This window comes from Phascolarctos cinereus, unplaced genomic scaffold, assembly GCF_003287225.1.
Source record: "Phascolarctos cinereus isolate Bilbo 61053 unplaced genomic scaffold, phaCin_HiC Scaffold_4;HRSCAF=312, whole genome shotgun sequence".
Classification (NCBI taxonomy): Eukaryota; Metazoa; Chordata; class Mammalia; order Diprotodontia; family Phascolarctidae; genus Phascolarctos; species Phascolarctos cinereus.
In genome coordinates, this window is record NW_027555847.1 from 268,903,546 (window position 1) to 268,921,412 (window position 17,867).

Below are 17,867 nucleotides of genomic sequence, written 5' to 3' on the forward strand. Positions count from 1 at the left end.
TGTCATCCAGTCTAGTGTCTTGATAAGGCCCTAAACACAACTGCTACTTCACCTGAAGCCATCGAGCCTTGGCTACTGAAGAAATGCTCTTCTGAAGCTGCCACGGCTGAGACTATATCCTGGGCTCTAAAGACAGAAGATGGAGTGGGTGCCCTTCCTGGTTAGGGTGCTGTCTCCCAGGCAGTTAAGCTCATCGTTAGCGTCGTTTATAGAGCAGAATGACAATCAATCACCAGAAAGAGGAAACAAAACTCAACAGAAGAGAAAAAAAAATAGCAAATAGTATGCTTCGATTTGCATTCAAATCCCACAGTTCCTTCTTTGGATGTGGATAGCATTTTCTATCACAGGGCCTTTGGAGATGTCTTAGATCCTTTTATTGCTGAGAAGGGTTAAGTTTATCAATGTTAGTCATTGCACAACATGGCTGTTACTGTGTCCAACGTTCTCTTGGTTCTGCTCATTTCACTCAGCATCAGACCATACAAGTCTTTCCAGGTTTTTCTGAAGTTGGCGTGTTCATCATTTCTTATAGCACAATAGTATTCCATTACATTCACATACCACAACTTGCTCAGCCATTCCCCAATGGATGGGCATCCTCTCAATTTCCAATTCTTTGCCACCACAAAAAGAGCTGCTATGAATATTTTTGTACATTTGGGTCCTTTTCTCATTTGTATGATCTCTCTGGAATACAGCCCTAGAAGTGCTATTGCTGGGTCAAAGGGTATGCACATTTTTATAGCCCTTTGGGCATAGTTCCAAATTGCTCTCCAAAATGGTTGGATCATTTTACAACTCCATCAACAATACGTTAGCGTTCCAATTTTCCCACATCTTCTCCAACATTTGTCATTTTCTTGTTTTGTCATCTTGGCCAATCTGATAGGTGTGATAGTGGTACCTCAGAGTTGTTTTAATTTGCATTTCTCTAATCAATAGTGATTTAGAGCATTTTTTCATATGATTATAGATGGCTTTAATTTCTTCATTGGAAAACTGCCTATTCATATCCTTTGACCATTTATCAATTGGGTAATGACTTGTATTTAATGACTTGTATTCTTATAAATTTGACTTAACTCTCTATAGATTTTAGAAATAAGGCCCTTATCAGAGAGACTGGTTGTAAAAAATCTTTCCCAATTTTCTACCTTCCTTCTAATCTTAGCTGCATTGGCTTTGTGCAAAAACTTTTCAATTTAATATAATCAAAGTTACCCATTTTGCTTTTCATAATATTCTCTATCTCCTGTTTGGTCATGAATTCTTCTGTTCTCCACAGATCTGATAGGTAAACTATTCCTTGCTCTCCCAGTTTGCTTACAGTATCAGCCTTTATATCTAAATCATGAACCCATTTTGACTTTATTTTGGTATGCGGTGTGAGATTTTGATCAATGCCTAGTTTCTGCCATACTCTTTTCCAGTATTCCCAGCAGTCTTTGTCAAACAGTGGGTTCTTATCCCAGAAGCTGGGATCTTTGGATCTATCATATAATAGATTACTATAGTCATTGACTACTGTGTCTTGCATACTTAACCTATTCCACTGGTCCACCACTCTATTTCTTAGAGCCAGTACCAAGCAGTTTTGATGATTGCTGCTTTATAATACAATTTAAGATCTGGAATTGCTAGGCAACTTTCCCCTGTACTTCTTTTCATTAGTTCCCTTGATATTCTGGACCTTTTGTTCTTCCAAATGAATCTTGTTATCATTTTTTCTAACTCTATAAAATAATTTTTTATAGTCTGATTGGTATGGCACTGAATAAGTAAATTAGCTTAGGTAGAATTCTCATTTTTTATTATATTAGCTCGCCCTACCCATAAGCAACTGATGTTTTTCCAATTATTTAGATCTGACTTTATTTGTGTGAAAAGTGTTTTGTAATTGTGTTCATAGAGTTCCTGGGTTTGTTTTGGGATGTAGACTCCTAAATATTTTATAATGTCCACAGTAAGTTTAAATGGAATTTCTCTTTCTATCTCTTGCTGTTGGATCGAAGCATACTATTTGCTATTTTTTCTTCTCTTTTATTGAGTTTTGTTTCCTCTTTCTGGTGGTTCCTCCTATTGGTTCTAATTCTTACTTACAACATCACTAAGGTGAAAATATGTTTAATAGGAATGTATATGTATAACCTATACCAGATTGTGTACCATCTTGGGGAGGGTGGTGGGGAGGAAGGGGGAGAAAAATTTTAAACTCAAAAGCATATGGAAGTGATTGATGATAAATCAAAATAAATTAATTAAGAAATAAAAATTAAAAGGTTGAAAAAAAAGAATTCCATGGTGTGTGTGTGTGTGTGTGTGTGTGTGTGTGCGCATGTGCCATAATTAGGGTTGGTTCTCATTAGCACTAAGTAGATTCAGAGTCTTATTGCTGGCCTTGTACTAGGCTATTGTTGCTGTTCTCTGGCCTTCCTCCAGATGCCAGCCCTTCGTCTCAGCCCCTTGGAACAATATCTGCCTCAGGGTTCTTGATCTCTGCAACGGAAACATTTTTCTTTGGCCGAAAGTGTTAGCTGCCCTGTGTTCACTGACTATAAGGATGTTCCTGGCATCCTCCCTCTTGACTTCTGTATTATTGAAGCACAAGATGGATGGAAGGAAGGAAGGAAGGAAGGAAAGAAGGAAGGAAGGAAGAGGAAGGAAGGAAGGAAGGAAGGAAGGAAGGAAGGAAGGAAGGAAGGAAGGAAGGAAGGAAGGAAGGAAGGAGAAAGGAAGGAGAGAGAAGGAAAGATGGAAGAAAGAGAGGAAGGAGGAAGGGGAGGGAGGGAGGAAGAAGAAAAGAAACAAGAATTCATTAGAAAACTATTATGTTGCCAAGATCTGTGTTAAGCACTTTACAAATATTTCATTTGATCCTCACCACAACACTGGGAAGTGGGTGCTAGTTGTTATCCTCATTTTATAGATGAGGAAACTGAGGCAAACAGAGGTTAAGTGACTTGCCCAGGGTCACACAGCTAGTAAGTGTCTGGGACCGGCTTTGAACTCAGGGCTTCCTGACTCCAGGTCCAATGCTCTATGTACTGTACCACCTAGATGCCTTGGACAGTCTACTGTTTCAGGAGTTCAGGCTGACCAGACCACTAGATTCTAGGCCTGCTTTTTTGTTGTACTTCTAGAATCAGCATGAATGGAAAGGGATGCAGGGAAGCAATGCAGCCCTGGAAGTCTCTGAGAAAATCTCCACTCTAGGCAGAGAATGAAAAGCTGGAATTTTGATGATCCATTAATAGATGATTATCTGTTAATATTGCACCTGCTAATACTGTCGCCTAGAGCACCCAAAGGTTTAAATGACCTACCCAAGATCACATAGCCAGTATGTGTCAGGAGCAGAACTTGAACTCAAACCTTTCTGGTCCTGAGGCCAGTTCTCTAAACAGCCTCTTATCTTATTTCTTTAATTCAATGAACAATGACATAGATTCACTAATTTTAACTAATAAATGGGGAAGCTCAATGGTTAGAGCACTGGGTCTATAATCAGGATGACCCAAACTCAAATTTGGCCTCAGACATTTACTAGCTGCATAACCCTGAGCAAGTTACTCAGCCTCTGTTTGCCTCAGTTTCCTCAGCTGTAAAAGGGGGATAATAACAGCACTTACCTTGTAGTTTTGTTGTAAGAATCATTTGTAAAAGCACGTAGCACAGTGCCTGGCATATAGGAGGTGCTATATAAATGCTTATTCCTTTGCCCTGCCCCCAATCTATAGCTAAGTGTCAGCAAACTAGAGACCACAGGCCAAGTCTGGCCCCCCACTTGTTTTTGCACAGCCTGAGAACTAAGAATGGTTTTTATATTTTTAAATACAATCACTTTTAAACCGTATGGAAATACAACTATTTTACAATATATAACCATTCTTAGCTTGTAGGTCATAGAAAAAACAGGCAGTGGGCCAAATTTGGCCATAGTTTGCCAGCCTTGAGCTATACTCCTTCCCTGTAATCTGTTTCCCACCATTTGAACCTGTTCATCCCATCCTTTGATTCTACTTCCTTAAGATCATAAAAAGCTTGGCTTTGCTCAATCATTTTGAAAGACATTCCTGGAGCTTCTGCAGCAAGTTTCTCCCACATTATCTATAAACGCAATAGTCCTCAGCCTTGCTTGTAGTTAGCAAAGGACTCCCAGTCATTTCTTCAGCAGTATCATCTCTGCTGTTCTAAATTGAAAATGCTTTTAGACAGGCTCCAGAGGATAAGTTTACATCGTAATAATTTGATTCTACCACAGAAAAAGAGTTATTTTATCCCCCTATACAGCAGCTCATTAAACATAAATGAACAATGGCTGAAGAGCAACTTGTCCTAGGACCATTTCTAGCTGAACCCCATACAAAACGAGAACGAGACAATGATGATAATAATGGTGATGATGATGATGATGATGACAGCTTGTATTAATAGAAATTTTTTCTTCTTTTTTTAAAGCAATTTCACATATATTGTTTATTTTATTCTCACAACAGCTCTGTACCTAGAGGTAGGGCAACTGGTATGAAAGGAAGAATGAGTCACCTACATGCCCAATTTCCCAGGTGGAGTCAAAAAGGTGTCGAGCCTTTCAACTCTATCCTTATTACAAATGAGAGAATAAATGAGAAACTACACAAGAGGAGAAGAAAGTTGCAGGTATATGGAAAGAGGGCCGATGGGCCTTCCTTGGAAAGACAAATAAACTAGCAGAGCGAGGTTTTATTGTTCATCCAAAAGGCAATAAGAATCACCATTTCATGGGACTTTTGGACACCCTGAATTGCAGTGTTCATAGTAAGCACTTGCCAAAATCACTGCTCATGTGCTAAACACTATTGAGAGGAAGAAGAGATTGAAATTGCACAAAGATCTCAACAAGACTCTACATAATTTAATAATATTAACATTATAACAATAATATTATAATAAATAATATAATCATTATAATAAATCTATAATTTAATGCTAAGTGACTAAAAATAGCAAATAACAAATAAATGAAGAAGTGAAAGGGTTAATACTCTCACCTGAAATTGACATGCACATTTCAAGCCTTCTCCATCTTCTTTACAGAGTCCTCCATATTTACAAGTCGATTCATCACAAACTCTTACATCAGACTCCCTCACATTTAATTCTGAAACAGAGGGGAAAAAATAACATTTTACATACACTGATTAACTTATTTGATTTTGCCTCTTAGATTTGTGTCTAAAAGGGCTTTTATAAATGAACAGTCCTGAAATATGTTGTGATCACATTCATGCCTATAAAGTGGGAAAAGACAACATAATAAAAAATGAGTGTCAAATCAAAGCCTTCTATAGAATTTATAATTTGCAAATGTCCCCACAAAAGAATATTTCACAATCAAGAAAAAAATTACCAAAATAGCCTTAATCAGGCCAAAGTTCAAAACCTTATGATTTAATAACAGCTATTTATGAGGAACTTTAAAGTTTAAAAAATGCTTGACATACATTATTTCATTTGAACTTCACAATTCCTTAGGATAAGCTCTATGGGTGGGAATATTCCCAGTGACTAGCCTACAGTCACAAAGCTACTAAGTTTCAGAGGTAGGATGTGAACGCAGTCTTCCTAACTTCTTGAGGTCCAGCAAGCCATTGCCACTACTATGCTGCTTAACACAATTCTATTTCAATTCTAAACCCTGTGATCCAAATTACAAAAATCTCTAGAGCTTTCGCACTTTGAGCTGCCAACATTTTTGAAGATTTTTTTCCTGCTATTTTTACCCTGTGCTTTAGATTTGATTAGAAAATGAATAATTGATTCTGTCAGTGAGGAAGTTAACTCATAAAATTTCAGAGCCAGAAGGGACCTTTAAGTTCATAGGATAATAATGTAGAGCTGGAAGGGAACTCAGAGTCCATCTTATCCAACTCTCTCATTTTACAGATAAGGAAACTGAGGGCTGGGAGCTTAAGTGATTCTCCTAAAGATGTGCTAAGAATTCTCATGGTAGCTTGGTGAGATGACATACTTATAGAATCAAAGAACCAGAACCTTAGAGAATATCTACTTTAATGCTTGTAAATTATAGATGATGAAACTTGGGCTCAGAAAGGTCAAATTATTTGTCCAGGGTCACATAGCTATTATTGTTAGTAGTACTAAGTTACCAGGCCTCCTGAATTTGGACTCAGTCCTATTATGTTTTATTAGGCACCTACTATGTGAAAAACACCATGTTAGGCACTGGGGAAAACAAAAACAAAAAAGTCCCTGTTTCATCAAGATTATGTTTTATTGTGGGGACAGACATACAGTTATCTTCTAAATAGATATAAGGTAATTTGAGGGTGGAAAGAGTACTAATACTTAGAGGTATCCAGAAAAATTTTGTATAAATGGTGTTACCTGAGCTGCACTTCGAAGGAAGTTAAAGATTCTAAGAAGTTCACAAGAGGAGGGAGCCCACTCAAAGCCTAGGGGTAAGAGTCTACACAAAGGTCCATAGATAAGATGGAATGTCAAGTTTAAGTAACAGCCAGTTTGTCTGGAATGTACAGTGTGCAAAGGGGGTTCATATGAAATATGTCTGGAAAGTAGGCTGGAGACAAATTACTGAGGGTTTTAAAATCCAGGCTTAGACATCTGTGTTTCATCCTAGAGACAATTGGAAGCCACTCAAATTTTTTGAGCAGGAGAGTGACATGATCAGATCTGTACCTTAGGAAGACTGTTTTGACATCAACATGGAGGATGCATAGAAGAGGGAAGAGAATGGAATCCAGTTAGGATTCTCTCCATCCAGGAGAGAGGTGACAAGTACAGAAATTAAGACTATGTGAAAAATGTTACAGAGATAGAATTGCCAAGACTTGACAACTACTTGGATGTAGAGGATGAAAGGGAAGAGCGAAGGAAAACCTTCAAGTCATAACCCAGTTATGACTTGAAGGTAAATTTTTAAGTTGATTCATGTAATTCAAACCTAACAAGGGGAAGAAAATCCATCAAAATTCGAGCATCCTATTAGACAGTCTGCTGATCAATCTTCCTCTCTTTCCACTAAATGTCTTAGTGACATTTAGGTAAAACTTCATCTAGGAAATAAACACCATTATGAAGATGACAATAATTGGACTGGTTGAGACTCAACAAGACTGTCAACTTTATGGGATGAAATTAAAAATTAAAAATCTCTTTAGTCTTATTCTCACAGGAAATCAGTAATTGGAAAGTAGAAGTAGTGAAGTGGCTGCAAATATCCAAACTACAACAAGAAAGGTGACGTGCTGTAGACTGTGCTTGACCTTGGGTAAATCACCCATGCCCTCTGGGTTTTAGTTTCCACATCTGGAAAATGAAGGTACCCAAATAAGTCATTAAACTGTGTATACCCTTTTAACACAGTGATTCTATATTCAAAAAAGATCCAAGAAAGGGAAAAAGAATCCATATGCACAAAAATATTTGTAACAGTTCTTTTTGTAGTGTCAAAGAACAGGAAAGTAAAAGGGTGCCCATCAATTGGGGAATTGCTGGACAAATTATGGTGTATGAATGTAATGGAATACTACTGTGCCTTAAGAAATGATAAAAAAAAAAAGGGACAATTTCTGAGAAATTTGCAAAGACTCACATGAGCTGATACAGTACAGAGTGAACAGAACCAAGAAATCAATTTATGTATTAACAGTAACATTGTAAAGGGGCAGCTGGGTGACGCGGGGGATAGAGCACCAACCCTGAAGTCAGGAGTACCTAAGTTCAAATCCAGTCTCAGACCAAACACTTGACACTTACTAGCTGTGTGACCCTGGGCAAGTCACTTACCCCCAATTGCCTAAAAAACAAAACAAAACAGTAACACTGTAAAGTCAAACAACTTTGAAAGACTTCAAAACTCTAATCATTGCAATTACCAAGCATGATTCTAGAAGACAGATGGTGGATGATCCGTGATATTCACCTCCTATCAAAGATATGATGGATTCAATGTGCACGTGGCACAGGCAAGAATTTGTTTTGATTTGTTATGCGTATTTGTTACATGGAATTGGAAATGGGGTGGAAAATTTTGAAAATATTTGTTAATTGAAAAAATTTAATTAAAAAAGAAAATGAAGGGATTAGACTACTAGATAGTCTCTTAGGTGCTTTCAGTGTCTAAAATTCTATTATTAGACTTTGATAGTTAAAAAAAGAAACAAGGTGCCAATTTCTCCAAAGAGTACTAGCCCTTCTCATCTGTTTCTTACTCCTGAGTCAGCTAGAACACTATTCCACTCTGTTCCATCTGTTCTGATTACATTTTGTTTCCTCCTACACTTACATCTGCTCTTACCGTGTTAGGAAGATAATAATAGTAGTAGCTAGCATTTATATAGAGTTTTAAGGTTTTCGAAGCACTTTATATATGTTATTCATCTGATTCTTCTACAAGCCTGTGAAGTAGGGACTAAAACTCTGATTTTATGGATGAAGAACTTGAACCTGAAAGAATGTAGGTGACTTGCCCAGGATCACACAGCTCTAGTAAATGCCTGAAGCAGGTTTTGAACTCATACTTCCTGACTCCAGGCCCAACATTCTAGCCACTGTGCCACCTCATTGCTCCAGAGTATCATAAGGAGTCAATCATCTGCATTCACACTCCCAGGAAGAAGCAGCCAAGTATTTCACCTGGAGACTTGCCAGGAGTAAATCCAGGGAGCTGGTATTTTGAAACTGACCAGTCAGCAAACAACACTGACTGTTGTGTGTACTCTGTACTAAACACTGGGGTAAATAAGACTGAGTCATAGAGGAAGCTGGAGTCAAAGTCCCTGTATTCTTTATAATGTGAGAGACTACTGAAGAACAAACAAAAAAAGACACAAGTAAATACTACAGAACAAGTGAAAACAAACACTGCATCTTTCCTCTTCTCCTGGTTTAGTACCTCTCATGATTGAGGTTTTTGCTTCTGCCTTTGACACCACTGACAGTCTTCCTTTTTTCTCTTTCCTCTTTTCTCTTCTATTCCCTTAAGATGTAAGGACAGTGTACACTGTCGGACCTCCTTGTTCTCCACAAACCACTCTTTCTTCACTGACTTTTTTTTAGTTGTTTTTCAGTCATGTATCTGACTGTCCATGACCGTATTTGACATTGCCCTGGCAAAGATACTGCAATGGTTTACCATTTCCTTCTCTAGCTCATTTTACAGGTGAGGAAACTGAGGCAAACAGGGTTAAGTGACTTGCCCAAGATCACTCAGCTAGAAAGTGTCTAGACCAGATTTGAACTTCTGGATTTGAGTCTTCCTGACTTCAGGCCCAGTGCTCTAATCCACTGTACCACCTAACTGCCAACTCTTCTCATCTATTCTCTGTGGTTCTGCCCATACACAGTCCTGCACTCACTCCTTTTCCCTGTCTATATATACAGTTACCCCTTCCACATTGTGATTTTCACCACTGAAGTTTTCATATAACACGGGTTGGCATAAGAAATTAAATGGGAATTTTGGGGGGAGTTTTGTGGAAGCCACAGACAACATGAGAAGGCCAGCAGATGACACAGAAAAAGTTTAGAAACTCAAAAATGCATAAAATATACATATAGTATTATATAACATCAATATAGTCTATCTTTTAATACCATAATAATTCAGACTTCTTCTCTAGTATGAAAGGAGAGCCAAAAAATTTCATGCAGGTTTTCCAGATCGTGGTGGTCCTGGGCTCCTAATGCCCGTAGTGTAGAAGGGATAACTATACTCCGATTAGCAGGAACATACACTGAATGGTTCCCAGTTACTTTCAAAGTTACACATTTAGCCTCAAGGGAAAAATAAGTATTTCTGACCAACCTACCCAAGGTGGACCGAGGGAGCTAAAATAAGCTGAAAGTCAAACATAAGTTCTTCATTAGCCAAGTTAATGCGCCATGAAAATGATAGCAGCTTAACTTGGGGAACAAAATTTACAGCATTTCCAAATAACAGCTGTCTGCCTTAAAGGTTTATGTGACATTCTAGCACTCCAACTATCTGGGCAAAAATAAGTGAAGATGTCTGTAATTGTCATGAAGGTGCAATGTGGTGGTGTAGATTACCTTGACTTTTGAAATCTCTTCTAAGCTGTCACAAATTTTATCTGTTATTAGAGGTTTTGGATAATGCCTATCTGGATGATAAATGTCTTTTTCTCTATATGTACAGGTACTGTTGTGAACAAATGAGCATTTACTGATGATCATGTGTGAGGGATATAGGGCATACAGAAAAAGTCCTAGTCCCTCCCTTTAAGCAGCTTGTAGTTGGCAAGACAAGCATGAAACAATTAACGAACAATACATAATATATGACTGACAGCTAAATTGTGAGGAATAGTCTATAGATGTCGAATGGGAACGACCAATTGTGAATGACTAAGTTATTTTGAGTATTACAAATACTCAAATCAACTACAAAGGACCTATGAAGAAAGATGCTATTCACCTCCAGAGAAAGAACTGATAAATACAAGTATGCATATAGTATGTTTTTGCTGTATGTGTGTGTGAGAGAGCAAGAGAGAGAGAGAGACAGAGACAGAGACAGAGAGAAGAGAGAGAAATGGTGGCCTTCTCTGGGAAGGGAGGGAGACAGTTCAAAACTTAAAATGTAACAAAAAAAATAAAAACTTAATTTAACAAAAAACCAAAAAAGAACTGCGGAATGTCTCCTGATGATTAAGCGTAATCAGCAGGGCCTCAGGTCCTGGGGGAAATGGCATAGCAGCAGTAACCATGAGAGAATAAATCAGAAGTTTGCAAAATAATAGTAATAATAATGAAAATAATAATAATAGCACTTACATAGTACGTTAAGATTTAGAAAGTGTTTTACACATGTTAGCTCATTTGACCTCACAACAACCCGGTGAAGTAGTTGCTATTATTATTTCAATTTTACACAGGAAGAAATTGAGTTTGAGAAAGAGATATGAAGAGACTTCCCTAAGGTGACACAGTGTATAAACATCTGAGATAGGAATCTAAGTAGGATGTTCCTAATTCTAAGTATACCACTCCATCCCCCACACCACCTGGCCACCTGTCAAATCCCCTCCCTACAACCCACTCCTATTTCTATAGAAGACACCACCTTTCTTCTAGTCCCCTAGGTTCATAACTTTAATGTTACCCTTCACTCTTCGTTCTCCCTTACCCCACGTAGGCAATTCGTCGCCAAATCCTATTCTACCCTTATTCTACATCTCTCACATTTGGCCTCTTCCTTCTACTCACATAAACACGACTAATTAATTCAGGTCTTCATGACTTCTTTCCCAAACTAGTGTAATGGGCTTCTGCTTGGTTTCCCCACCTCAAACCTCTCCTCACTCTAATCCATCTTCATCACGGCTTCCAAACGGATTTTTCTTAAAAGTAAATCTAACTATGTCATTTCCCTAGTTGGTAAAGGCCAATGGTTCTCTGTTATCTCTAGGATAAATGGAAACTCCTCTGTTTGGCTTTAAAAACCCTTCTCAATCTGACCCCCACCCACCTCTCTGGTCTCACTCTCCATTGCTTCCCTTCCTATACTCTATGATCCAGCTAAACTGGCCTTCTTTCTGTTTCTTACCCAGTGGCACTGCATCTCATATATACATGTCTTTGTTTTGGCCAGCCCCCAGGTCTGGGATGCCTCCTTCCTCACAGCCTCAGGGAATCTCAAACTTCCTTCAAAACACAGTGCAAGCACTACCTTCCAAATGATGCCTTTCCTAACCCCCCAGCTGCTAGTACTACCTCACCAGCTACTTTGTATTTACCTTCTGTTTATCTTGTATTCCCCTGTACATGTATGTCTTTTAGTTTAAAACTTTCAAAACATTTAAAAACATTTATCTAAATTAATTAAATGATGTTAAAAACATTATTCCAAGAAGAGATTTATAGTCTTCACCAAGCTGCCACAGGGGTCCATGACATGCAAAAAAGGTTAAGAATTTCTGTTCTAGGAATTTGGTTGAGAAAAGGGGGGGAAATAGAGAATGATAACTTGAGGGGATGCTCTAACTTCGAGAGTGAAGTTGATGACTTTGTGCAGCTCTGTCTCGCTTAAATTCAATTCACAGGCAAGTCAATACATCACCCCGATGATGCCAATGGTCCTCAGCAAGAATGAAGGACGAACAACAGCAACAACTCTGACTGCAAGCAAGTAGAACTGGCACCGATCCGAACGACCATCCATGTTTTAGTGCATGGCTACAGACATACTGATAAAATGCTTAAAACATCACAATGTATGGAAAGGGCAGTTCTAGAAGATGCCACAGTCTGCCAGTACAAGCAAGAAGAAAAGAGTCAAGAGCAGCATGGCTGGCTTCTCTTCCATCCAGTTCTCCACTGGGGACTAACCAGGTAACTAGTTGGTGAGAAGGTCTCTGCCCCTACGAAAGCACACAGGGAAAGTCAATGCAAGATAGCCTCATTGCAGCCCTGTATTTAAGCAAACAAAGCATTGTATTCAATACCAGAAAGATACAAAATTTAGGTAAGAGGCAGTTCCTGCCTTCATTGAACTACCTACAGATGAAAGGAGGAAATGACACTAACAGATATCTTTCATTCATGATGTTATGTGATAGGTTGGCTGAAAACATGCTATAATATTCCCCCTCTGGTTCAATATTAGGAAAACTATCAGCATAATTGATCATATCAACAATAAAACTAACAGAAGCCATACGTTTATCTCAATAGATGCAGAAAAGGCTTTTGACAAAATACAACACCCATTCCTATAATACTCCCCCTAAGTCTTCTCTTCTGAAGGTTAAACATATCTAATTTCTTTAACAGCTCCTCACAGGGCATGGTCTTGAGGCCCACAAAGATCCTGGTAACCCTCCTTTGTTCACTCTCCAGCTTAATATAGTGATGAAAAATGTGGTGCTCTAAACAAATAAACATGATACTCCAGGTATTGTGTGATCAAGAAAGAGTACAATGGGGTCATCACCCACCTCATTATGAACACCATTTTTCTAAATGCAGCCTAAAATCAGACTATCTCAGCCAAAGATGACTGCCATGTCACACTACTATTGAGCTTGAACTGAACTTTTTCAAACAAAATTGTTCTCTCTCCATTGTTCCTTCAACTTGTGAAGTGGATTTTTTACTTCAAATGTAGGACTTTACTTTTATGTCCAGAAAATCTCATCTCTTTAGAGCCAGCCCATCATTCTAGATCAGGAAGCTCTTTCTGGATCCTGATTCTGTCCTCCAACATGCCAACTCTGCCATCTACAAAGTTACTGAACACACTATCTAAACTTTTGAATTTGGAATTTTGAAGAGCATGGGGCCATGCTGCTTTTGTATCCCTACTTGTTTCTAGCAGTACCCAGCATATAGTATGCATCCATATTTGCTGTTGTCCTTTGTTCTTCAAGGGGACCAAAATAACATCATTATGTTGAGATCAAGGTACAGTGTGTCTGACTGTGGCTGATCAGGCCAATATGAGCTCAGAAGGCTCTACCACAGGTCTGGCACAAACAGTCCATATGAATGCATCCATATATACTGGAACAGAACTTATCACCATGCAGATTAGAACTTCCAAAGCCTCATGGAATAGTAAAAATGTATTTTGTACTACATGACTCGTTTTACTTCTAAGTACTCATCTTCCTGAGTTGAAATCCAGCCTCAGATAACTAGCTGTGTGACCCTAGGCAAGTCATTTGACCATGTTTGCCTCAGTTTCCTTAACTACAAAATGAGCTGGAGGAGATGGCAAACCACTCCAGTATCTTTGCCCAGAAAATCCCAAATGGGGTCACCAAGAGTAGGACATAACTGAAAAATAACTGACCAAGAACAATAGATGCATTTATCCATTTGCTCCAAATTCTCCTTTTTACCCTTTTTTAACATTATCTCACACATACAAAAAAAGAAAACTTTTGATAGTTTGAATTTTCAAAAAATAACTGAATGAGCAAAAAAGTCAATATGGGTTAACAGAGACAGAATGCTAGAGTGGCCATTAAGAAAATTGGGCTTAAACACTGGCGCTACCTTTCACTTACTCTGAAAACTTGGCCCAATTATTTAACTCCTATGTCTCCATCTATAAAATTGGCATATATCATATATAATACTTTTCCTTTTGTACCTAACAGGCATATTGTAAGGATAAGTAAGGTAAGAAAATCTGAGATTACAAACTTAAAACCCACACAATTCAAAGAAGTAAGCCCATACTGCCTACAAATAATTTGCAATCATTGCATAAAGTAAAATCTAATTAATTGAAATTTATAAATAAGTATCTTCCTAAGAGAAAAAAATCTCACAATGCAATATTATAGGATTGCCTTCAATAGAAAATAAATTAAAACCTAGGCAAGATTCTTCTTTTACTGCATATGATCATATGAAATCCTTTTATTTCTGTTCACAGCTAAAGTACTCTAGCCTATTTTTTTTCCGGTGGGGGGTAGTGGGGAGAGGACAGAAGGAGAACTGGACTTTACTGTGTCCTCACAGATATAAGGAACTCCCAACAAGGAAACTGTCTCTATTAATGCAGATCAGCACCTGCTCTGACACTGAGATGTTAGGTGACTTGTCCAGAGTCACACCTACTATATGTCAGATGTGAGATTAGAACTTAGGGTGGCTCTCTAACCATTAGTTACATTATATGTGTGTGTGTGTGTGTGTGTGTGTGTGTGTGTGTGTGTGTGTGTGTGTGTGTGTGTATATATATATATACACACACACACACACACATATGTATACATATATATAAATATGCCTCTTAGCATACTTGTGAGATTATTATATTATATGATAAAATTACAATATATTATTATATTATAATTATATGTGTGCTACCAATACTTTTTTGAAATATAAATTGTAGGATTTAACTACATTCTCTTGGTAACTTTTAAAGATCTACCATGCAAGATATGAGCCTCCACACATGGAGATAAGAGCTTCCTTCTTCTGTTTGTGTTCTGCTGCGGTTCCAGGAAGGAAGAGGACCAGTGATTTTATCGGTATAAGGAACTCCCAGGATAGAGCCACTAGGTGCCAGAAGGCTGGCTCTCTATCCATTATGTTATGATGCCTCTCAGGTAATATAATAATAATAATAATAATAATAATAATAATAATAATAATAATATTTACTTCTGTGGTTTATTTCACTAGTCTAGAACTAGATTGTTGTTTGCATGCTTTCTTTCTCTCTTATGGGAATCCAAGAGCCTCCTAGTCCTAATTCCTCCTTAGTCCATGATAAAAAAAGAATACAGCTAGGTCCTAATTAGTGTGAATTATGAATCCCCTCAGGTGGTTGGATATATTTGAATTTGCACAGCATATGTTCATTGGGCTGGAACCAATTTCCACATTTTACATAATTATAACTTTGAATATAGTATTAGTCATTCTTTTCAGTCATGTCCAACTTCTAGTGACCCCATTTGAGGTTTTCTTTTGTTTGTTTGTTTTTGCGAGGCAATGGGGTTAAGTGACTTGCCCAGGGTCAGAGATCTAGTAAATGTCAAGTGTCTGAGTCCTGATTTGAAGTCAGGTCCTCTTGACTCTAGGGCTGGAGCTCTATCCAATGCACCACCTAACTGCCCCTATTTGGGGTTTTCTTGGAAAAGATACTGAAGTAGTTTGCTATTTCCTTCTCCAACTCATTTTCACAAATGAAGAAACTGAGGCAAACAGGGTGAAGTAACTTTCCCAGGATCACACAGCTGGTATGTGTCTGAGGCTGGATTTGAACTCAGAAAGATAAGTCTTCCTGACTCCATGTCCAGCACTCCATCCACTGCACCACCTAGCAGCCCTAACTTTGAACAGTGGGAATTCAAATACGTGTAACCACTTAGGGGATTCCTTATTAGCGCTAATCAGGACCTGGCTGCAGAGCCTCCCACCCCTTTAAAACAGAGGTTCTTAACCTTTTTTGTGTGTCACAAGCACTTGGATTGTCTCTTGAAGCCTATGGACCCTTTCTCTTTTGATCCATAAAATAAAATACATATGATTACAAAGGAAACCAAATACACTGAAATAAAGTCACAAAAATGCATTTTTTTAAAAAAAGTCACTGCTCCCTGATTAAGAACCCCCGCTTCAAAGGAAAATTCTCTTTCCAAGTTCACCTTCAGCTCAAGCCATTATAATTAAATCACATCAGTCAAGATTTTGGCCTCTGCCAACTTTATATGCTTCTGTGTGTGCGTGTATAATATATGTATATTATTACATTGTACATATGTATATATGTGTGTATACATACATTATATGTATGTATACACACATACATCTATCTCCAACAATAATTACAATATATACAATATACCATATGTGTGTATGATACATACTATGTGTGAGATATATAAACAATATTGGAAAATCACTGAAATTGAAAGTCAGGGAAACAAAAACGTGAGTAATAGATGCATTTGCTGGTAGCCTGGGAGAGACTGAATAAGCTTTTCCTCCTTTACTCTTTGTCACCATACTGGACAAGAGGACCCAGAAAAGACTACTTAGGTAGTCTGGCAGGGATATGAGACTTCAGCTAAGCCCTGCTTTTCAGCTAAGCAGATATTGGGAGGGTGGGGTGAGGGAGGGAAAGAAGAAAGCAAAAGCTCCTACAAGCTTACCATGGTCTCACTCAGCATTACCATCAAGATCATGACCAGGGTTGGGGGTGGGGGTGGGGGTGGGGGCAGGCATTGAAATGCCCCTCAGCTTCCTATCACCATCATCTACAGCAGAAATTTGCAAGAGTCCCCCAGCACTTAGGGGCTTTAGAGTTGTGAAGAAATGATGTCCCATGCCAAGGCATGCTCCTCCAATACCCCAAAATGGTACTGCCCTTCCACATGATTCAACAAGATGAATTCTCCCCATCTATGATTTTCTCCAGCTCCCACACTTCTCAATGCTAAATTCAAGATATCACTTTTCCCTTGACCTCTAGTTAAAATCCCTTCAGTTGCCTTGAGAATTTTGGGAACCCTGAATGTCCCTAGAAACTTTCACTGACTAATGGATTGAAGGCTACAAAATAAATACAAGGTAATTTAGGGAAGAATGGAAAAAGCACCATGGAATTGTGCCTAGGTTGACATCAAGTAAGGAAGACCTGGTCCACGTCTCCAAACTGACCCATACTAGCTGAGTGATCTGCTGCCAGTCCCTTAACCTCTTGCCCCCGGGCAATTCTCCAAGACTAAGTTGGAGAGTGGGTGCTGGTCTGCCTCAGTAAAAGGACTTCCCATTGAGAGGATGCCCATCCATTGGGGAATGGCTGAACAAGTTGTGGTATATGAATGTAATGGAATACTATTGTGCTATAAGAAAAGATGAAGAGGCTGACTTCAGAAAAACCTGGAAAGACTTGTATGGACTGATGCTGAGTGAAGTGAGCAGAGCCAAGAGAACATTGTGTACAATAAGATGACTAATATTGATAAACTTAACCCTTCCCAGCAATACAAGGATCTAAGCCATCTCCAAAGACCTCGTGATGGAAAATGATACCCACATCCAAAAAAAGAACTATGGAATTTGAATGCAGATCAAAGCATACTATTTGCTATTTTTTTCCTCTTCTGTTGAGTTCTGTTTCCTCTTTCTGGTGGTTCCTCCTATTGGTTCTAATTCTTACTTACAACATCACTAATGTGAAAATATATTCAATAGGAATGTATATGTATAGCTTATATCAGATTGTGCACCATCTTAGAGAGGGTGGTGGGGGAGGAAGGGGGAGAAAAATTTTAAATTCAAAAGCATATGGAAGTCATTGTTGACAAATAAAAATAAATTAATTAATAAAAAAAAACAAAGTAAAGGATAGA

At 38.3% G+C, this 17,867-nt stretch overlaps 1 protein-coding gene across 1 annotated transcript in view; it reads right to left on the reverse strand.

Annotated features, from left to right (window-relative positions):
• TMEFF1 (transmembrane protein with EGF like and two follistatin like domains 1) overlaps positions 1–17,867 on the reverse strand; it is a 147,636-nt gene that overhangs the window by 101,796 nt on the left and 27,973 nt on the right. Inside the window, exon 2 of the mRNA XM_021004617.2 lies at positions 5,034–5,143. Within this exon, the coding sequence (XP_020860276.1) occupies positions 5,034–5,143 (110 nt within the window). The remainder of the gene's footprint in view (positions 1–5,033; positions 5,144–17,867) is intronic.